Source organism: Phycodurus eques, chromosome 21 (genome assembly GCF_024500275.1).
Source record: "Phycodurus eques isolate BA_2022a chromosome 21, UOR_Pequ_1.1, whole genome shotgun sequence".
NCBI lineage: Eukaryota > Metazoa > Chordata > Actinopteri > Syngnathiformes > Syngnathidae > Phycodurus > Phycodurus eques.
Genome location: NC_084545.1, coordinates 6,888,522 through 6,912,253, shown reverse-complemented (window position 1 = coordinate 6,912,253; position 23,732 = coordinate 6,888,522). Strand labels below are relative to the sequence as shown.

At 42.8% G+C, this 23,732-nt stretch overlaps 2 protein-coding genes across 2 annotated transcripts; both read left to right on the top strand.

Moving 5' to 3' along the window:
- Positions 1–2,168: 2,168 nt before the first annotated feature.
- On the top strand, positions 2,169–18,433 carry csrnp1b (cysteine-serine-rich nuclear protein 1b). Its single transcript, XM_061666665.1, has 5 exons — positions 2,169–2,370; positions 10,858–11,056; positions 14,076–14,335; positions 14,410–14,706; positions 15,090–18,433. Exons 2-5 carry the CDS (start codon positions 10,876–10,878, stop codon positions 15,999–16,001), a joined length of 1,650 nt encoding a protein of 549 aa, XP_061522649.1. The 5' UTR covers positions 2,169–2,370; positions 10,858–10,875; the 3' UTR covers positions 16,002–18,433.
- Positions 18,434–20,017: 1,584 nt separating this feature from the next.
- Positions 20,018–23,371, top strand: LOC133396422 (gastrula zinc finger protein XlCGF8.2DB-like). Its single transcript, XM_061666288.1, has 2 exons — positions 20,018–20,299; positions 20,885–23,371. The coding sequence occupies exons 1-2, from the start codon at positions 20,125–20,127 to the stop codon at positions 21,862–21,864; spliced, it is 1,155 nt and encodes a 384-aa protein (XP_061522272.1). The 5' UTR covers positions 20,018–20,124; the 3' UTR covers positions 21,865–23,371.
- Positions 23,372–23,732: the final 361 nt, after the last annotated feature.

Sequence of the window (23,732 nt, the reverse complement as noted above, 5' to 3'; positions counted from 1 at the left end):
TCCAATTGGGGCTCATTTGGGAGAATTCCCTGTTGCATCAAAGTACAAGCCCAGGAAGTCACCCAAAATATATTGCTTCTCACCCAAATTGATGGCGAACTTTCAATTCTGGTGATGGCTCCTTGAGACTTTTTAATGCGTCCTGTTACGATAGACATGTCCAACCAATTTCGTGTTGATTGCTATTACTGGTGTCGGGGGCTCATTTTTCCCGGGGACACTGCTTAGTGAGTTCTGAGGGGGTCGAGTTTGGGACACCTAAAATACGAACATTGTCACCGGGATTTTCACACAAGATGACATCCATCATTTCCTTTTAGGAACTCTAATGGGACACTTGAAGCTGTCACTCAGCTGGATGTGCTTGGTTGGGCTCCCATGGAGGGTGGGCGAGGGCTTCTGCTTCGGGGGCATAATTGGCACCCTAAAACTCATCAAGTGTTTGAGAAAAGCCCCCCACCACCCATTAGCAGCAAGACAATTAGCATAACTCTTATGTACACAAGTTTCAGGAGCGGAGCACCTGTGTTGACTTTGGCGGAACCCGTTGACGCTGCTGCTGCATTCGGGGCCGACTGGGAATGAAAGCAAAGTCGCCAGGGGTGCTGGATTTGTAAATACGCAAGAAGGGAAGGGTGTGTGTGTGTTTGTGTTCCTCTGGAGATAAGTCTTACACACATTCCCAACAATGACATTAAATGAACTCAGACAGCCAACAGCATCCCCAAAAGTTACTTTGGTGCACTTAATTAATTGCAGTTTGTATATAATTCAGTTTTGTACCACCACTTAAGAGATCTTGTTGTCATCTCATTTATAGGAAAATAAAAGGTCTAAAAGCACTCCTATTCTTATTTATACGAAAGCAGGAACTGCTGACTGTCAAGTGTCAGTGTTACATTGGAAACAAGTTGAATCTCACGCTATTGCAACACCGCTTACGTCACTCTTCACAAGTGACGAAAGTCGTCACTTACCAGCATAACTGCATGAAATCGAGTCCATACCAGAAGAACGTCTACACACAACCCAGTGAAAGTCATACTTCTTCAAGAAGAAAGTTGTTATCATAGAACAAAGTCCGATTTTTGCAAGAAAAGAGAAATGGTGCCAAATATATTTTGAGAAAAAAAAAAGTTGGAAGCTTACAAAAATACAATAGTCAGATTAAAAACTTTTTTTAAAAACTTGTAAAGGTGCAAGTCGTAGTTTTTGAGGAAAAAAAGTAATAAAAAAAACCTAAAAAAAGTTTCATCGTTCAACAGTTGTCCAGTTTTAATTATACATAAATAGTACGTCTTACTTTTTTTTAGAAAAAAATCAAACAATAATAATGTCATATTTTTCAAGAAATAAGTGTGTAATCATACTACAATCGTTTATAGTAGATTAGATAGATATGTAGTAGATTAGAGTCGAACCGTCTAATAACTTTATACTGACGTTGAACAGATGTAATCATGAGAAGTCATTTCTTTAAATAAAAAGTCATATTTGTCAAGGAAAAAAAATTGTAACACTTAAAGGGAGAAATGTTTTGTTTTGCTCCAAGTAAAATTATTCAAAGTTGCAATTGTACAACTATCTTTTTCAACAAGTCATCCTGTTACAAGATTCAACTCGAAATTTGAAAGAAATTTGATATTTAATCAAGTGAATTTGTGAGTTGTAATCATATAAGAACAATGTCTTCTTTTTTTCTTTTCTTTTTTAAGATTCAGAATCAGAACCTTAGAACTGCGAGGCAGTTGTACTAGCCACTATTTCCACTGTGCTGCTGCCCCTATATGAAAAAACACCTTAGATTTTCAGGTGTCTTCAATAAAATCGTGACTTAGGTTTGCACTATGATCACTACTCCCCCCTTATTCTGGTTTTCGAGCTCACCCAATGATGTCAATCTCCTCTTTTCCCCTTGCAAGCTGCTGCGTGTAATACAGTCACGCAGGAGGAGGAAGAGGCGGAGGCAGGAAACAGCGTGGGCCGCCTCCTCGGCTGTGTGTCACGGCCTGCGTCACAGCCACACGCCGGGAGGGAGTTTTCCACTGACGAGACCGAGAGAGAGAGAGAGAGAGAGAGAGAGAGAGAGAGAGAGAGAGAGAGGGAGAGGGAGAGGGAGAGGGAGAGGGAAAAAAGCCAGAGCTAGTCGCCAGTGTGCTCCAGACAAGAGGACGCGCTCGAGCCGGACGGAGGCAGACAAAAGCCGGGGCCCCGCGTGAGAGCTTCGTGTCCGTGGAGGGGGGGGGGGTCGGAGAGTGAACCAAGCACGTTCCGCTCTGTGGTTTCTCACCCATTTTTATTTTTATTTTTTTTTCCGGATTAATCCCATTATTTGCCACTCATGCTGATCGGACAGTCGCACACTTGCTGGTGAGTAGCACTGGTCCATTGTCGTGTCATTTAACGTGCGTAAATGTGTCACGCGTGTATTTTTTTAATTTTTTTTAATTATTTTTTTTGTCGTGTGTAAAAGTGAATAGAAGACATGCGGCGAGTTTTTCCGGTGTTACAGGTGAACCCAATTCGGGGAAGTCCACCAATCAATCAATGAAATTGCATCGGCCAGATAATCGTCATCATCATCATCATAAGTTGCGTGTTGTTATTTGTGCCTTTGCGCAAGGCATTAAAGCTGACACAGCGGCTGTCACGCCAGCAGTCACCTGCACACGACCCACGTCCCCGCGTGATTCCTGCCATTTAAAAAGAGCCCACTTTGCGTTCTTCCTTTTCATTGTTCCCGCACCTTGCACTATTCGGCTTTATTCACGCGTGTTTATATTCACGATCCCAACCCGTTTTATTGAAGGTGAAGCCCACGCGCTTTCTTAAATTTTAGTTTTTAATGATTATTTTTAAACGTGGATTCTGGCGTAGTTTGTCGCCTCATTGTATGTGCTCCCTTAATGGAGAGCACTTTTGAAAAGCGTCTCTCGCGCGACCTCACCCGGATCATTTTTGGAAATCATGCTTTCTGGAATGACACACACACACACACACACACACACGGGAGGAGAATGATCCTTTGTTTACTGACACAGCTTCCATTTCTTGTGCCTTTGCTCTCCACACACACACACACACACAACTCTACTTTCCAATTTCTTCCCCCCCCCCCCCCCCCCCCAAGGAATGCTCAGCAAGTAGCTGGTATGGTATAATTTGGGGAATTTGTTGCATTGTGACACACAGTCTTGATGCACTTTGGATGGGGTTTTTCAAAATGTGGTCCACACACCACTGGCGGTCCCCGTGGAACGTCCGAAAGAGGTCCATGAGTCCCTCACTTATGGATTTTATTAATTTTTTTTATTTTTTTTTACAGGTATTAAAATGTTATGTATTAATGACGAATACGTTTAAGAAATGTTGAATTAGTTTTAAAAAATTTAACTCGGAAAATTCCTAAAATCTTAAAAGGATGATTGGGAATTTCTTAAAGTTAGAATGGTTTGAATTGTGAATTGTAGGTGATTTAAAATGGGTTCATTTGTTAAGCTCAGCGTATTTTGTAGAATGCGACATCTGCGTGGAAGTGGCTCAGCTTGTCACCTCTGACGTGATATTGGACTTGTTTAAGCAGGCTACACACTTACCAATTTTGAACATCTTAACCGATTTTTTTAAAATGTCAAAGACCCCACACACCACAATTGTCTCGTAAATATCGAACAGTTTTAACATTTACGATTGTTGGCCCTGACCGCTTTCCGAGCAGAGTCACTCTTAACACATCCCACACCACATAATTGTTCAGTTAATCATTTCATCTTCGAGCCTTTGCTTACTTTGATTAGAAGAGGCCCGATTAATCACGCTAGATAAACACTGAGACATCTGACAATCAGATCTTTGCTCACTTTGATCAAAAGGAGTTGGAACTGCGCGCATTCGGTCCTGTTATCGGTATATGCGGACCTTGCTTTCGACTGCAAACTAGTTGAGACTGACTCAACAGCGCCTCTGCAGGTTCCACTACTCCCTTGTTTTCCTTCAAGACCTGAATACTGTAATGAATTCCAGACAAACGATCAATTATTTCTGGATGTGTACACACAGCGATCTATGTAGATGAGCACACACTTCCAAAGTGTTTGCAGTAGCAGCGTTGGGTTCAAGCAAGGTTGCCTCGCTTCAGTTCTGTCACGCGGGATGCCCCCCTCTCTTTTGTGCACAGGAGACAGGAGGGGAGGGAATGGGGCTGGCTGAAAAGAACCCCTCCCGGTCCCCCACTCCTTCCACAACACACAGCAGTAGCGAGCTCCCATCTGTTTTGTCCCGTTTGGGCTCTGGGCTCAACCTCTGAACCCACCGGGACCACCACCATCTCCTTGATGTGATTTGAGAAATTGTGAATTTTAGGTGATTTAAAAAGATGAATGGAAGATGAATGAATGAATGACTAAAAAGTCTGTTAATTTACTTTATAATGATTTTAATTGTTTTGAAAAATTATTTTTTTTAAATTTCTTTTAAACTTGAGAATTTGAGTAGGATTTTTGCGGGGGGGGGGGGGGGGTGTTAAAGTTACAATGGTTTCAAAGCTGTTTCAAGAAATGGTGAATTTGTTAAATTTCTCGTAATTTGGGAATTCTGGAAAAATGGAATTTGTCGAAGTTTAAAAACTTTAAGTGATTTGAGAAAAAAATCTCCATTAATTTGAGTTAGAATTCAACTCAACTGATTGTATGAAATAGTTGCGAAATTGTGAATTTTAGGTGATTACTTTTTTTATTCTCCATTAATTTGGGTTAGAATGATTGGTGACTTTGTTTCTCTTTTAATTTGGGAATTGTCTCATGTAAAATGTGGAGTTCTTCAATATCTTGTTCTTTTAGTTCTTCAAACTTAGAACGATTTCAATCGGTTGAGAAATTGTAAACTTGAGGTGGTTTAAAACAAATCTTCATTCATTTGGCTTGGAAATTATATGAATCAGTTTAATGGTGAATTTGTTAAATTTCTCCAATAATTTCGGAAATTATTCATGGAATTCTTCAAACAGTAGGATTTGAGGGGATGATGTTAGAGTGGTTAGAATTGGTTGAAAATGTGTTAATTTAGGGGCTTTTGTAAAAGTTCTGTATTTAAATTTGGGATTTTTCTCATGGAAATTTTACAAGTGGTCAAAAAGTCTGACTTTTTCAAATGTTGAGCATTTTGGAGTTTGAGTCTGTTAACAAAAGAGCTGAGCAACACGTGAACCCACCTCTTCCTCGTCTTTCCGTCATCCGCACACTCAATCCCATCCCGAGATTTCAGCTATCTCCCGATTTGTGCAGCTTAAAGGTAGCATGTGAGCTCCACGTGCATGCTAATTCCCCAGTCAGGTGTGTCCAAGTGTGCTTTCTGAGCCCGGGAAGAAGGGGAAGGGGGAAAAAAAAAAAAAAAAGTACACATCTGGGTTCGATTGAGCTTCTTTACAGCTAGAGAGGCGCTGCCGGAGATGGAATTCCTGCGGCTTTGGAGACATGACATTATTTATTTGCTTTGTGCGATGCTCCCTCCCTTTTCCCACTACCTCTCCTTTTTGGAAAGCGGTGCCACGGGTCGAGGAAGGGGAACAGAATGTTTCTCTGGCAGGCTCCGGTGGGAACAACACCAGAGCAAAACAGGAGCGCTCTCCCCGCTTTGTTCCGGCAGGCGGCGCACTACTAAATTATGTCAGTCCCAATGCACCCTAAATCAGGGTGCACACATATCGATAATCGGGGCTAATTTGAGCTTCATTCATCTTTTTTAACCGGAGGCAGCAAAGTCCCGATTGTCTAATGTTTCTAAACGATTATTTTAAGAGATTGTCCAGTGGGGCAGGCAGTGTTAAGAGAGAGTTTTCCTTCGGTTCTCAAAACGTGGCCGCCAATCATAAATGTTAAACCTGTTCAATATTAACGATCACAAATCTTTGCCTGTGGTGAACGCCGAGTTGGGCCGAACCACGGAACTCTGCGATTTTGGCGGGAAATTAAGTGCTTTTGCCAGAAACCAAAACTTTAAAAAAATAAAATAAAATAAAAAATAAATCTCTTGAGATTTTAAAAATTGTTAGTCATACCCTACTTGAGGCAACTGTGGAAAGGCGCGAAAGGGAGTGTCCTCCTGTGCTATTGTGTCGAAAGAAATTGTTGCGGTCTGACACGTATGTAGCATCAGATCCATTATATACTGTATGTCCGCAATGCTCAGAACAGGGCTATGAAGTTTAACACCGGCACTGTGTTAAAAGCAAGACTCCTGTCAGGATGTTGCGTAGCTACACCGGTTAAGGTAATAGCCCACTTTTTGCTTGGTTCTGTATAAAAGGAGGATGAATGCCAGCAGTTCCGTTACGGCTGTGAAGCGGCAATTATGCAGGATCTCTGGGTAGAAGAGTCTGAGGAATTCGGCCTCCCGTCACTTCTAAGAATTTGTCTCCCGACTTTCCTGGTGACGAAGTGAGAGGTGCGGTGCCCTGAGGCCTTGAGTCCCAACCTGCCTTGACATGTTTATACACACATGCTCACACTCCCGGGCTCATCATTATCACATTTTATGAGCACTCACTCACTCACTCAGTTAGACAGTAAGACAGACTGAGGCTGTGCTTGGGTTGTCAGTCTGCCATGTAAATGCTCTCGGCTGGCTAAGATTAGTGCCACTCCCCCCCACCTCTCTACACACACACACACACACACACGCCTTATCGTTATCAGCTGCAATAGGGCAGGACAAGGCAGCACAAAGGGGGCAAAGTCAACTGTCTCGTTGGTCTGTTGGATCAATTGGGCTGCGGGATTGACTTCGCTCTCTTGTCCCTGCACACTACATCATTTTCTTTTGTAAAGATTTCAATGCATTGCCTCTGTCACCATACCATGGTGAGACCTAAGTGACTTCTCCTGTCCCAGCATTGCCTTAAGTGGGATGCGCAGGTCGATTTTGAACATCCTTAACGGATTTTTCTTTTTTTAATGAAAAAAAAACCAAAATTCCCGTGTGATCTGACTGCTCTTATCGCGTGCTGCATTCAACACCATACACAGAACAATCTCGCCGCTGACGATTGCGAGTCTCCTGCCCCAAAGCAGATGTCTGTCGTAGTACCAAGACTAACCTGTGAGAGGCAGCACTTTGCAACCGGGATCCAGACTACCGGAAATTCCATGAAAAAGTAAAAGAAGCGAGGCGAGCTGTCAGCCAATTAGGAAGTTAACAGTAGTTACCAGATACGCTATCGTTTGGTTTCACGTCACAATTACGCCGTCCGTGAATCAGTCCAACTCTGTGTTGGCCACACATGTAAGGATACTAATTATTTAATATGTTTAACATTTACGATTGTCGGCCCCGACTGTTTTCCTAGCAGATTGGAGAAAATGATTTAACACATCCCACACTACAGGATAATCACTCAGGATTAATCATTTAGAGACATCCAATAATCAGACTTTTGCTGACTTTGGGGGAAAAAATGATCAAATTCGGCCCGATTATCGGTACGTTTTTATGTGAAAATAAAAATTAACGATTGCTTTCGACACAACTTGACAGGACCAAACCCCATTCCTGGCTTCTTCTATTCTTCTCAGATGACGTTCCACCTTCCACTCTACTGTCTGAATCTTTGCCCATTACATGTAGGCTCTGTTCATTAAGAACAGCCACACTGACAAAAGGCAGACTAATAGCAGCTGTTACAAGCAGTGTCGCTAATGCCACGCTAGTATGCCGATAACCGGGTAGGACTGACATGGCGTGCCTCTCGATTGGCTCCGCCACGTTGTGCCTTTTAGCGACAAATCTTGCCTAGCTCTGAGATTTATCTTGCCCGAGTGTGCGTCCCTTTTTATCCCGCCACTGATGGAATGACAGAGATGCATAATTTAGCGGGGAGCCACGAATGTGCCGTGCCGCCACTCAGGGCACTGATTTCCTTCAGGAGACCCCACTGAATCCTACTTTCCTGCCACTCTCTTATTATTATTATTATTATTATTATTATTATTATTATTCATATTATTATTATCCCCCCCTCCAAATAAGTCATGACAGCCTTGTTGTCTTCTGCGAGTTCCACATTGACCACAAACTAGGATTAACCTCTCGCCATTGTTTCTGCCTGTTGAACAGGATTAGCAAATCAATGTGTCAGGTAGGCTGTAGTCAAGAGACAATGACCCACTTCTGACACCACCACTCCTCCTTCTCCTCTTCCTCCTCCTGTCTCCCTTCTGGCTCACTGCAGCTTTTAATTAAAAAGACTTTGCTTAGCCGGCGCTATGTGGTCCCTGAGGACGCCTCACAGCTTTTTTTTTTTTTTTTTTTTTTTTTTTCCTTACTTTATTTTGATGCTCTTGATTCTGCACCGGGTTGCATCATGTGGTTGGCTTTTAGTATCAAGGTGGTCTCCACGTGCTAAGCCCCTTTGTTTGTCGCAAGGTGATTCATTCATCATGTGAGCGGCATAAGCCCCGCAAGGGTTGTCAGCCTCCTGCCCTTGACTCTCTACTTTATCCTTGTCAGAGGCTTGACTGCCCCCCCCCCCCCTTTTTTTTTGTCCCCCCCCCCACAATTGCTTCCCGTTGGGCTGCACTGTGGTCTCGTGGTTAGCACATCTGCCTCACAGTTCTGAGGATCTAGATTTTAATCTCGGCTACAGCCATTACTGCGTGAGGTTGGCATGTTCTTCCCTTGCTTGTGGTTTTCTCAAGCGTCCTCATGCCTTCCAAAAACATGTTGGGTTAATTGAAGAGCCTAAATTGTCTATAGGTGTGAATATGAGTGCTCGTAAATGCTATAGAAAATGGATGGGTGGATGCTCCCCATCGCGCCCTACCCCCCAACCACCCACCTGGAACGCTGACACTTGCGTAACACGCCCTGATAAGACACAGACGGCATGCAGGTCACACTCTTCTTGGAACTCGTGAGGAGAATCTCGTTTAGCCGCCTGCTTACGCCAAGGTCGCTCTGAATCCGCGAGCCTCCAACAGGCCTCGCTTGGCGCGCGCTTTGTCTTAATGGCCGACGTGCTTGAGAACCGACATTTAACGTCCCGCGCAAATGTTACCCTGCAATTATCCCCAGAAAATCACTGTTTTTAAACGATAAGCAAAATTGCAGGTATCCCACCTCAACCAAAAAAAATAATAAAAAAAAAAAAACTTTTAAAACCGTGGCAGCTGTAAGCGGTTAAGCTGCCACTATGAAGACATTGATGGTTTTATAGACAAAAAAATCTCCTTTACCGCTCCCCTCACCTCGTTTTGAAGTCAACATATCCCGTTTCAGTCTTTCGTTTACACCCAGTACTAATAAGCAACCTTCTTTCTAATATTCCATGCCAGTGAAAATCACTTAACACACTCCACACCACAGGATAATCACTCAGGATATTTTTTTTTTTTTTTAGAAACAGCCAATAATCAGGCTGCTGTAGACCATGATCGGAATGGTAAATTATTATATTATTGTGCGTAGTCAGCTTCAAATATTGAACAGACGTAAAACACAATGGCCTTTGCTGGTCTGATTATTGGCGCCTGTGTACTCCGCTTAAATACTCAGATACAAACTATCCAATTTTTATTGATTGACATTAAATTAGCTTAAAATTAGTCAAGGTGTGCTTAAATGGACAACCATAATAGCGCTATTTGAGGGAATGGTTTGAGAATAAATGGCAGTCCCTAGTCAAGGGCTCATTTTGTCTGTGGTGGGTTTTTTTTTTGTGTGTATGTGGTGTTTTTTTTTTTGTGTGTGTATGTGCATGTGCGCCTCTCAATGGATTGATTGTTTTTATCGCTGAGGCAGCAGTCCCTCTCATGGGAGCGCTGAAAGCACGCACGGCGGGCTGGCGTAACGCAACATCTTCCAGCAGGAAGGTCTTTGTCTGTGAACATGTCACATGAGCGCACATTTAAAAGCGGCACAAGGGGGAAAGAGTCTGTTGATAGGGAAGGCCAAGATGGGTTGCATTCCTCCTAATCAATGTGTTTTGATGGGATTTCGAAGAAGGGATGAAGGGGTTTGCCCATTGTTGACTTATGCTAATGCAGCCTTGATTGATTGCTTCCTGTGGCCGACTGGCTGGAGGCAGCAGGAGATGGCCTACTCGTGCGCTCACATGGGCAAAGCACGGGGCGGCCAGCTCGTATCGACAAGCTCTGCGTGTACGAAGCCCTTTTTTTCTTTTTCTCTCTCTGCAACGTGTCTGAGTTGTGCTCATTTGATGGTTCTCTGGCAAAACGTGTGTAATTTTATTACCCGGGTCCTCGTCTTTACGACATTCCATTAACATTTAGCTTAAGAACAGCAAAATAAACTAGTTTGTCATACTGCGGAATAAGAAGGCACGCTCAGTTACTGCATTACTTACTGTTTTGTTCTCCAAATGAGAGGCAGTGTTCAACCTTCAGGCTGTTTTAACTGTCACCATAAATGTTCATTTGAAGTACAGACTAACATACGTCCTCCACGAGCTCAGTGCTATCATACAATAGGAAACGGCATAGATGGGCTAAAGGGAATTAGCATCGCTACTGCGGTCATTTTAAACCATCAAATAACTCTGACTTGAGCATAAAGACGGCAGTAACATACAAATAGAACATCCAGCAATTCTCACATGCATATATTCTCTCAATTTGTGGAGACAATTACAACTACTGCCACCGTCAGGCGAAGCGCGCACACTAAAAGTGGCATCACAGTACTGTCTGTATGTGTTACGTGTGACTTATGTAAGAAACAAAGTTCAGTTTTTTTTGTTTGTTCAAGTTTTTAATTTAGTAGGTGTGGCTTATACTGCATACCAGTACGCTCTATTTGCCGATATTAACATGTTTTTGTTTGTTTTTTGTCTTCTGTTCCCCACAGATTCGCCACGCTAGCGCCATGAGCGGGCTTCTCAAGAGGAAGTTCGAGGAGGTGGGCGAGGACCCGTGCTACTCGTCGCCCTCGCCCTCCTCGCTCTCGTCGGCTTGCTCCACCTGGGACTCGGAGGGCGAGAGCTGCTACTCGGACACCCTGGATTCCACCCCGAGCAACCCCGGCTCCCCGGCAACGCATTTCAACAGTGAGTCAAGCTGGCTCACGGAAAATATTTCATGTCTTTATGGCTCTGCAGAGGCTCTGATAATAAAAACCCACAAAATTTGGGAGGGAGGTGAAGGAATTTCATCCGCTGGCAGCCCATGAAACACTTAAATACCGCTTTTATTTCATGCATTAAAGCAAGCCAAAGGGCTGAATCCCTTCATACGGCGGCTCCTCGCTTTGGTCTGTCTGGATGCCCGGCGAGAGGCCATTTGAGGACAACCCGGTACCTGGCCGCAGGCCATTTCGTACCAGGTCGCACAGAGAGACTGAACAAAAAACATTTTATTCCTCGTCAGAGTCCAGAAGGTTTATTTTGAAAATCAGCTGCAGCCGCTTGGGAACAGTGCTCCCCTGCTTTATCGTCATCGTTCGGACCCCTACCATATCGTGTTGTTTTGTTTAAGAAATATATATATTTTTTTATTGGGATTTACAGTACAGTGGTCCCATGAATAGTTGTCCTCCACCACTTTTGGTTTCACCGATTTGCTGTTTTTGTGCTCAGGCCAAAGCATTGTCTAATAAGTATAAAAGTATTGCTTTTCCACCATCTCGTGGCATCTCGGTGCCAAGGAACTATGTTGAAGTGCATAGAGGAGCTTCATGTAGTGCTTTGCCAGAATAGGACAGTAGTAAAAAAAATAAAAATAAATTAAAAACAAAAAGTATTTTGGTGAGCTTCTTCTGAAAGTGGAAAAAAGTCTTCAATGATGAGACAGAAGAAGAGCCCTACAAAAACAAGAACGCTGCATTAAATCGATGATAACAGCATTCACATTTCAAATACGGGTTCAATGAATCGAGCCCGCTCTGCGTAATATCTGGTCTGGTGACAGGTTTAATAATTAGTTTTTTATTTGTTCCTACATGGGGCTGTCAAAATATGTCTTTGCGTCAAACCGGAAAAAAAAAGGTTGCCGACTGCTGGTATAGGCGACGAGCACAAACGAGGCTTCCAGGAAGTGCAGCGGTGGCCGCGTGCCAAAACGCTGGAGAACACATGGGCCGTTGTGCGAAGGGCTGGGCGCGCACCCAGCACAGGTGCTGAAAGAGGCCCGGCGGGCACGGGATGGAGAAAAGAAGGCGTGCAAACACAAACGAGGGGGGAAGATTTGTGTGTCATTGTAAAGGAAGTTTAGACCATGTGAAGGTGCTCATTAGTGAGACTAGAGCGGCGATTGTTTACCCTCGAGGGATGTGGGCTTCTCGACCGTTCCCACCCCGGCACCCACTTTTTCCCCCGACATAGACACAAAGTCACATCCTTCTTTGATCCAAGCTGTACCAAGCTACCTTCTTAAATGCATAGAATAACAGTTAGAAATAGACAGAACTGTACTTACAAAGTGCATTTCAGAGCTTAGTATGAAGTGAGGAGACACTTGATTAAACGTTTTTTACATTTTTGCCCAAAAATGGTCAAAGGACAAAATTCTAAATTAGAAATTGAGTCAAAAAACATGTGAAAGTGGAATAATGGAAAACGTTTGAAAAACAAAGCACAAAGTAATAAAAAAAAAATAAGAACATTCTACTCATAAAAAAAAAACAAAAAAACTCAATTTTGTTTAAAAAAAGATTGTTTAAAAAAAAAAAAGGAGAAATTCTATATATGATCCACAACATTGATAAGGTTGAAGAACGTAAGATACTGAAATTGAGCCTTATGCGATAATGATGTTATGATGTATCTGTTTGATTTACATGCATGAGTCGAAAAAAACCAAAAACATGAGGCTTTTTGGCTTTGTCCTTTTTTTGTTTAAAAAAGTTGAGGAAAGGCTGCCCCAGAGCCCACAGATGGGTGGAGTTTACCTCAAATGCGTCCATTCCTGATGTTTCCAGGAATTTGGTGACAGCTGCTGAGAAAACACCAGGACGTTTGCTCATGAAAGCTAATGGCCAGCACATGTGGACTGTAGTCATTATGTATTTCCATAGAGGTGTTGCCAAAGGAGGTTGAGGGGTGGGCGTTTGGCACTTTAAGAGTAGAGGAAAAAAGCTGCATGTTGGTGGATGTGGAATTTCTAAGCAAGCGTCCAATAGTTGTGCTTCCACACTTGCATGCACATGTACCTTTTTGAGCTTTGGCCTGTTACGGCAGTTTTGTGGGAACGTGTCAGTTTGCAGGGATTGCCCTTTCTCCCCCGGCCCTCCCTCTAAAGCCTCTCAAGCGTTTATTCCCCAGATTGAACCGCTAAAGGTTGACTTTTCATTGTGCGCAACAAGGCCGAGCAGGTCGTTTTTCACGGCGGGATCTCTTTTACCAGGATGTAAATGCCCTCAAATTCATGTTTCAGTCTTAATTGGGTGCACGATAAGGCTCTGTGAAAGAGAAGGGCAATGAATCAGAGGGGCGTCCTTATTTCTTAGGCTGTTCTGCAGGACAGAAATTCAACTGGAGGGATATACCGCCCTCTAGTGGCACGCAGAAGCAGTGTAAGCAATGTGTACCGGGTACCTTTCGTTATCCTGCTGCTAGGGTACCAGTCGAAGGTACCAAAAGGCTGAAGTTAGACACACTGTGTTTAACATAAGAAATGCATCATGAGAGCAAAAAAAAAAAAAAAAAGTATAATATATAAGTATGTCTTTTTCTGAAATTTTCAATTAAGTTATAAAATTGAAATATTTCTTAAAACATTGCATGTTCATTAAATAGTTGTGATTTAACGGTATGCTGTAATTGCACATTTACTTTTTCCGCAATTGTTTATGTCCCAATTTTTTGGGGGACTTTTTCACACAAAAATTAAGAAGAAATACTAACTTAAAAAAAAAAAAAAGTCTTTTTTTTTTTACTGTATAGTTATTACTCTTTTACATCGTCAGTTTGGATTACAATTATTTTTGACTTGATTGGTCAACAAAGAATCTCAACTTTTGTGCGACGGCAACGAATCCTAAATTTATGTTTCATCACTTGCCTGAACTGCGCCGCTTCAGTTGAACTTCCATTATGGAAAAAGTCAGCTTCTTCTTTCTTCCCTCCGCAGCGACATCCATCCTCAAGAAATCCAAGAGGGCGCGCCGGAGCAACGTCACCTTTGACCAGGTGACAGTCTTCTTCTTCCCGAGGTGCCAGGGCTTCACCAGCGTGCCCAGCCGAGGGGGGTGCACCCTGGGCATGACGCCCCGGCACAGCGTGCGCCGCACGTACACGCTGGCCGAGTTCGCCGCCGAGCAGCGTCTCCTACGCCGGGAGAAACTCCTCAACCGGCTACGGGAAGAGAAGCTGGAGGCTCTCAAATTAAAAGTGAGTAAAAGAAGTGGAACCGGATTGGGATCGGGGATTCGGGTTTCCCCATTGACCGGCGGTGTTGTCTACAGCTGACCAAAAACGGAACCCAGGACAGCGAAGAGGCCGAGCGGCTGACCGTGGACGACATTCCCGAGCGGGACGTCGACGTTAGCGGCGCCGACCTGGAGGAGGGCTCCTTCCTCCAGCCGTACCCGTCCAAGCGGCGCTACGCTCTGCTCAAGGCCGCTGGCGTCAAGAAGGTGGACAAGGAGGAGAAGAGACAGCTGCACGAGCTGAGGATCTCCAGGGAGCGTTGCGGATGCGACTGTCAGGGATTCTGCGAGCCCGAAACCTGCGGCTGCAGCCTGGCTGGCATCAAGTGTCAGGTCGGCGTTCAGTGCATTCAAAATTTGGGCTTCTGTTGAACGAGTAACGTAAGGGCGGTCCTCTCTCGGGGAAGTAATGGAGTGGCAGGCTTCTGTAGTCTAAATGCAGGTTTCACTTGGACAAGGAATGGAACAGAAGGTTTCTGTAATGCAGCGGAAAGCTTCTGTTGGTTTCATGTAGTTTCATGCTTTAGTTGGACAATCTTCAGGATTGTGTTTGATAATATAACTGTAGGATTATGTACTGTGAATGCAGGGTTTTGTTTGGCAAGTAATGTAATGGCAAGCTTCTGTTGGACAAGTCGTGTCGCCACAGTTTTTTTGGGATAAATAATGTGGCCCCAGGCTTCCGTTCAACAAGTAATTGGTTCTTCCTCTCGCAGATGGACCATTCGTCGTTCCCGTGCGGCTGCACGAAAGATGGCTGCGGGAACACGGAAGGCCGCATCGAGTTCAACTCCACCCGGGTGCAGACGCACTACATCCACACCATCATGAAGCTGGAGCTAGAGAAGCGGCTGGAGGAGCAGTCGAGCACCGAGGAGGAGGCGACGGAGGCCAAGGCGATCCCCCCCGCGCACTCCTTCCCCTTCAGCGCCGAGCTGGCGTCTGCCGGCGACAACAGCTGCAGCAGCGACATGTCGGACTCGTCGGCCCAGAGCGACGACTCTGAGGGCGGCGGGAGCCCGTGCGGCCGGCGGACTCCGCTGGACGTGGACGAGAAAGGCCTGAGCCGCATCCTCAGCTTCAACGACACGGAGAACGGGGACGCCGCGGTGAAGGACGCTTGTTCCCGGCAGGCGGCGACGACGGAGACTTTCAGCAGTTTCAGCATGGTGGACTTTGCGGACGAGAACGACAACATCGACGCGGCGCTCTTGGACAATCGGGCCGTCTCGGAACTTTTGGACGAGAACGCCAACCAGGGCAACGGACTCTTCCACGGCGGCAGCGTCCCGCACACGCCCTCGCCCACCGTCGACCGCTCGGCGAGCTACAACATGGAGCTGAGCCTCTCCTCCGAGTCGGACCTGGAGTTCTTCGACGGTTTCCCCTGCCTGGGCCCCAGCTCGCTCTACAACTCGCTCAAGGAGTACGAGCACATGGACAACTTTTTCCACTTCCAGTTGCCGAGCTACCCGAGCCTGCCGGCGTCCGGCGACCCGGGCACCTGCCTCCTGGAGTCCCTCATCGGTCTCTCCGAGTCCGTCCCGGAACCGCCCGCCGCCTTTACGGACAATCAGATGTTGGAGGAAGCCATGAAGTTGTCTGTAATGGAGTCTGTGAAAGTTTGACTATAGAGATACATCACTCACAAGAAGTTGGGGATCTTAAGCTTTTGGGTCATGAGTTTTGCCATTCAGCTTTTTGTTGGAGGAAAAAAACATTGAACAGTTGAACTTGCGCATTCAAAATTTCAGAGATTGTAAAATTATGTTCGTCCTCAAATTGCACCCGAAAGTCCAAAATCCCAAACTTTTAGTGAGTAGTGTAAGATTTTGTGAAGAGCGCTTGGTGGTACATGTCGGACTTTTGGAGGAAGTTGTGATCTTCTTCTTTGCCTGAAGTCCAAACTTGCCTTCAATGAGTTTGGGAGCTAACGCGAAGGCCCGCGGGCACCAAAACACGCCGAGAGAACTCTCAACCAAACCCAAGAACGGGAACAGGAACGAGCCGTAACAACACAGCTGAATGTGCACCTCAGGGAATATTTTTTTCTAGGTTTTTGGAGGCCATTGCCGCGATGGTTTTTGCCTTCGTTGGACCCTTCCCTTTCATTGAGGGGGTGGGGTCCCTTTTTTTCTGTGGAATCCTGAAGCTAGTGGACTCCCGAGAGGATCGCATGGTACAAAAAATGGAAAAATCGCGCTCGATCAGCACTTTATCTGTACTCAAAGGCATCGTTTTGGTCGCGTGGGGTGTGTATTCAACCGGTAAATTATAGGTTCTTGGCTCAAACTATTACAAAGCTGTACTTTTTTTTTTTTTTTTTTTTTTGCTTTTTGTCACTTAAGTTATTTCCTGCAAGGATTTTTATTTATTTGCCATTCGAGAAGCACTGTGCTTTCTTTCGCAACAGTCAAGTGCAATCGTCTTCATGCGTTGTTTTTTTTTTTCTTTTCTTTTTTAAAACCTTATCAGAAAAAGGCCATCAGAAAAGTATTTATCTATTTGCTGACTAACTTATTATCTCACCAGTTATTTAATTTTTTTAGCAATAAAAATGGATCCGTAGAAGCCAAGCAAGTAAACTGTGGAATCTCCCTTTAAAAATCACTAAATTATGGGATTTATTGTATTTCTGCATATGTAATGTAACCAGAGAGAGGAAAAAATGACTAATATTTTGTAACTAATTTAAGTAGGTTGACAAAAAGAGAATTCTAATGAAATCGCTGACAAATTGAATATTTTATTAAGCAGAAACATTTTCAATCGGAATACAACCTTTATGAGATATCAACTATATTACGTTTACGGTCTGAAGTATTTTTCGTGGGCAGTTTTGAACATCGTGCCACTCGAAGATCGATTTGATTGTATTCTGAATTTTCCTCGGAAGTCTGTGACTCGTGTTACAGCGTGTTTTATCTATTTGAAAAAGGGGGTTTTGCTGGATAGAAACTGCATATATTATACAATTTTTATCATGCGTGCATAACCTCCAATGCGAAGAAGTTGCCTCATTTTAAAGGGGACATATTATGCAGCTTGCGTTTTCACAATTTAGAACAGTTTCCATGTGTCTTAAGAAAAAGTGTCTGATATTATTAGGTCAAAATACGCAAACTATTAAGATTGAAGGCACATCTTGAAATCACAAATTTGGGGGAGAGGCTCATTTCTGCATCCGGACTGCAAATGAATGGCGCTTGCACAGAGCCGCCACCACTGGCACATTTGTGACGTCGCAATGCTGTAAAATTCAGAATGACTCTCACACAGACGCATTTTGAGAAATCGGGACTATTTGTATACGATCTGTTTAAAAAGTCAATTTTTCCATACTGTGTCCCCTTTAAAATTCAGTTTCCAACAGCCAGTGAGGGAGGATTAATGTGACAGGGGGAGCTAGAGAGTCACTGTACATATCTCACCGATGTTCTGCAACTGTTTGAGCAGCCTTTCGGGCAGGGGTGGGGAACCTGCGGCACGTGGGCCATACGCGAGAACGTTTTGATGCGGCCCACCACGCTATTCAAAAAAAATTTGCATTATATTTTTCCATAAATGTCATCTAATGTCAAAGCTTCCCCACTGCTGCTTCCCAACTTAATGCATGCAGGTCCCTGCTTGCTGAAACCTGAATTAACTGTATACTTTCGAAAAGTGCAACAAATTGGAAATGTATTCGCTTTTTGCCTTTTTCTTTTTGGTATTAATTTAAAAATCCATCCGATGATGCCATGCTGAGTTCTCTTGTACAAAAACATCATGAAGACATGGCAACAACAGTGAGTGTTTATCAATGTCATGAATTAACAGTACTGCTTTTTTTCCCCGCCCTTCTCGACTTCAAAGAACGTGTCTTACATTATTTTGAAAATTTTTCGGACCTTTGTTGTGTAGTATGTATATATTTCTGCTTAAACTCTCCTGCAGAGCCAACAAAAGCTGCTTTGTTTTCTACGTACTCACACTTTAACCTGCTGTTTGACAGTCTTTTCATGCAAGCCATTTTGACAGCCTGTCCCTCGATATAATAAAACATTTTCTAAATGCTTGACTCCTGCTTGCTTTTTTATTTCACCTTTAAGGAAGACGTGTGAAATTTCAATATGTTCCCAGTAAAGGCAATACAGTGGTGCCTTGACTTATGCATTAAATTCTGGCCGTGTCCATGCTTTTAAATCAAAACGCCTGCATCACAACTTTCTCAATTAAAATTAATCCAAGTGCCATTATTCTCTTCCAGTGTTTTTAATGAGGAAAAATAGCACTATAATTTTGTAATTTATAAAACGCTAATATATGCAAATCGAATGTAAACAGTACAGTTTGTGCATCCTGATCATTCAAGGGGCGCTGTGCTGCTGCTTCTGGTGTGCACCCTTTGGCCACCAGGGGGCCAGTATACTATAATAATACATACAGAGACATACCACAGATTTGATGAAACCCCAAAGACTATCCCAACTAAGCTGCAATATGCAGAAAATACTGTATGTCTCTTGAGTATTGTTGTATGCGCTGTCTGCATGCGTTTTTATTGGTTGTGTACAAATATATATGTTCCTTGAAAGTTCATAATTACTGTGATATAGATGCTGTTTTCATAAGCCTATCAGTGGCATTTTGCATATTGTGTTAGCATTAAGCTAAACGACGAGCGTAAAACTAATTTACATGATTTTGTTAAATGCAATATTCTGACGGATAATTCTATTTTATGGTTAGTTTTACAGTAAACTTCAACTGGGAGTGGCAATGAACAGCAAATGACCACCACTGTGTAAAAAGTAAGCACCAATATGCAGTTAACTAAAGCTTTACTTGATGTTAACTTCGAATTTGGTTCCTGCTTTGATTCCAACTACTATAAATCCAAAATTTGTCCTACAAGGTCCAAAACCTCAACGAGGTCATCTTTTGAAATTTTCCATCCCCAATCCTTTTTTTTAACATCAGTAACTCATGTATGAAGTGTAAGAAAGGCCCAATCACAACATAATGTTTCCCCTGGGAGGAGCAGCGGGATATTTAACATTGTTGCCCCCTTTTGGCTAAAATGTGGCACGTCAATAAGAGCTTGGGTTTGAACATTTATTTATTTTTTTACATTTACCTTTTTTTTTTTAGTTGTGACATTTTTTTTATTTCATGTGCTTTTTTTCTTACACCTATTTTTAGAATTTCATGTGTTTTTATGAATGTAATTTTCCATAGTTCATCATGTCTGTTTATTCCATGCGTATATTACGTTAAATGAATTTGAATGCGGTACATTTTGCTTTTAATCGACTTATTACGATTTACTTATTCTAGTATTGTTCCCTTCGGGGCTTTTATTTGTGTCTTGCATGTGTACACGACCAAACGCTCCCCTTTCAGTCCACATTCACACAAACCTGAGTCATGTTTACCAAATTCCAGTTACTTAAAAAAGAAAAACATGTTGAAAATTGAAGACATACATTTTAAAGCCTTGTTTCGCGTTTTGTAAGATTTTTTTTATTTTTTTTCGTTATGGTTTTCCGCCCGAGTGCGGACTGTAGTTCAAAACTGAGACACACCCCATCACGGCAGGGGGCGGTAAAGAGCTTTGAACGCTTGACGCCACCCGACAAGCAAAAAAAGAAGAAAAAAAAAGCAAACTGCGGAAGTTAGCATAGCAGCTCACACTTCTATTGGGCAACGTGCGAGATTGAAGTGTTAGTTGTTGGCGTCGTTAAACTGTCTACACTATACAACATCAAAATGTTGAAAGACTTGGTGAGGGAGCGACTAATCGCGGCCGCCGACGAAATATTCCGACTGTTTGAAAAAACGATAGCGTCGTACGAGGAGCAACTTCGTTGCGCGAGAGAGGAGACCGAGCGACGACGACAACTGGAAGCCGTTTGCAACACTCAAATTGTGTTACGCGTCCAAGGTCTGTTCAAGAAACTGAGACTTAATATTTACATTTTATTTATCCAATAAAGGCGCGCAAAATGTATAATTCAAGTCCGTTTTACGAAAAGAATATGATCAAAACGTATGTTAGGAGCTAGCCAGTTCGTTTTCGTTTATTTAGACGCTTATCCTGTCCAGAAAAGTTAATTGACTGTCAAAACAACGTCACAATGGCAACGCCTCTATTTTAAATATGATATAATATGATCACTTTTGCTGCAGGTTCATTGTAATTAAAAACACTGCCTTCTTGACAACCCATGACCAGCCAGTTATAGCACACATGTAAACAAACAACCATTCCCGTTCACAGCTATGGACAATTTGCAGTTTTCAATTAACCTAGCATGCATGATTTTGGAATGTGGGAGGAAATATATAAGTTCAACTCAGGAAGACCAGAGACAGAATGTTAACCCACAACCTCGGAACTGTGAGGTGGATATGCTAACCAGTCAATAGCCATTCCTCTAGCTACGCTTGATACCATTTATTTTATACTCGTTCAGCTGTGACCTGCGTGTTCTAAACTGTGTTTGTCATTGTTGCTCGTGTGCTGCAGACGTCCAACAGCCAATTTGTCGTCCGGAAGAACTTCCTCATCAGTGGCAGTGCTCCAATCTGAAGCAAGAGGATCCGCAGCTCCCCCATGTCAAAGAAGAAGAAGAAGAGGAGGCCGACGTCAGCAAGTTGCCAGCGACTGGTCTCTCTGTGAAGAGCGAAGATGACGAAGACGAGCCCCCCAAGATGTCACAGCTTTACCATCACAGTCCTAGTGGAGACCACTGTAGAGGACCACAACCAGACAACGTCTTAGCTCCACTGTCAGACAGTAACGACATGGAACAAACGTTAAGTGACGCAGACTGCCGAGGTGATGACAAACGCGTTAAATGTTTTGTTGAAGGCACAACTCTTGACAACAAGGAAGCTTTACAAAAGTGTAAAAAAATTGTTACCTGCTTAGTTTGTGGTGATAGGTTTACCAAACAACATTTGATTAGACACATGAGAATACACACGGGAGAGAAACCCTTTCATTGCTCAGTTTGTAGTAATCGGTTTACTAAAAAGTCAGCTTTGGTGAGACACATGAGAATACACACAGGAGAAAAACCATTTAGTTGTTCAGTTTGTTGTAAAGCATTCAGCGAAAAGTCCCATATGGTTAAACACATGAAAATACACACAGGAGAAAAACCCATTAGTTGCTCAATTTGTAATAATAGGTTTACTAAAAAGTCAACTTTGGTGAGACACATGAGAATACACACGGGAGAAAAACCTTTTAGTTGTTCATTTTGCAGTAAAACATTTGGCGGAAAGTCTGATATGGTTAAACACATAAGAATACATACAGGAGAAAAACCCTTTAGTTGCTCAGTTTGCAGTAAAACATTCATTGAAAGGGGAAATATGATGAAACACATGAGAATACACACAGGAGAAAAACTTTTTGTTTGCTCGTTGTGTAATAAAACATTCCGGCGACGGTCACATCTGGAATCACATCTGAGAACGCACACAGGAGAAACACTTTAGTTGCTCAGTTTGTGGCGACGTTTTGCTCATCTAAACTGTTTACCGGTAGTTGTACACATGCGAACACACAACAAAGGGACAATAAAATATTTTACAGTAGACCCTGCAACACCATGGATGGACACATGATTATATGTCGATCCTGCTACAATTCTGAAAACTTAATCTGCTTTACTAAATCAAAATAAAGATGATGTGGAAATAAACTAATGCCCCTGTCAATCAAACTGAAACAAGAAACGAAATTGATAAAACATGATGAATTTTGTTGTATGTGTAAAAATGTATCATCAATGTAACGTTACATAGATTGGTACAACTATTTACAGAGTTGAAAATTTTTTTTTCCAACATTAAATTGTTACACTTCACAATTCACGTCCTCTTAGAGCTAACGGTTGTGATTGGCTCTCTCTGGTCATGAGCCATTCTGCTGTAGTCGCAAACATGACATATTTTTCCAAATATGACCTCAAAGCGCCACCTCGTGGCGCAATCTATTAGTTTGCCTGTGGTTTTGATAAGATTGGACTCATCGTTACACTTGAACACACATTTCATCTTTCTAATTTTTGACTTTTTATGAAACATTCACTTATCTGGGTCGTAAAATGAAGCGATATTGTCAAAATTGTCCAAATTTGTCATTAGGTCAACACGGTATCATGTTTTCCACATGCTGTACACGTACAGTATAGTGCAACAAACAAATTTTTTTAAATTATGTATTTACATTTCATGTTTTGTTATCAGTTTATTATTTGTATAAAGTACAAATATGGGGTTAATTCCAAAATAATGATCGATAGTTTTCATGCACTTATTTTTAGAAGAAACATCTTGATGCAGTAATTCATGAGAAAATGTTTGTAACGCCTTAGCAGAGCATTGCTGTGGCTTAAGTAAAACAAGACGTTCATTGACTTACGATTTTGGAAAAAGTGATCGGCATGTTTGCCTGTTTTCTTTTGTTCGTGTGTTTGAGTAAGGATTGCAGGGTACAAAATCAGTTGTGCCTTCTTTCCCTGCTCGGTGATGATGCCTCTGATTGTGGTGCAACTTGAGCAGCTTTTACGGGTTGAATCTTTTATGAATCTCATAAGTGGACGAGCAGCTCACGCGGCCACGCCCGAGTCCTTCCCCTCTCTCATGCTCACTCGCTTTTCCAAGGGGGACACATGCAGATGCACACAGGAGAAAAATACACTTTTTTTGTACAGTTTGCGGTAAAACATTCATGGGAAAGTCAAATATGGTTAAGCACACAAGAATATACACAGGATCTGGGATCGCGGGTGTGCTGGCGCCTATCCCAGCTGATTCAACTCGGCTTTTCATTTGAACACGTTTAACAGTAACCCGGTACTACAAAGGAAATGAGAAGTGAACAATTTCACTATAGTGTGACAACATTGATCCTGCCGTGCTTGGCATTATTCTTCTTTTATGTTTCTATTATTCTAGTTTATGTTTCCATAACCCCTGTTTTGTAGTATTTGTACCATAAAGTGACAATAAAGGTTTTCTATATTTATGGTCAATCTGTTTGTACAGTACTTTGTTACAGCCTTGGTTGTTTTGTGCTTATTTAAACCTGTGCATAAGAACAAATGACATAATCCACCCTGTCCTCATCCACTCCACATTCACAGAAAACATGGCTCATTCACTGAGCCATGTTTTCCAATTTCTGTGTTAATCCTTAAAAAAACGTGCAGAAGACTGAAGAAATAAAGCCTAGTTTCACTTTTTGAGAGAAACTGGAATGATAAAGCGAATGTTTGTTTGTTTGTTTTGACAGTTTTTGCTTTGCTTACGAGTATGGCGTCCCATACTCTGACTTGCACTCCATGGCCGTAGGTGGCGGT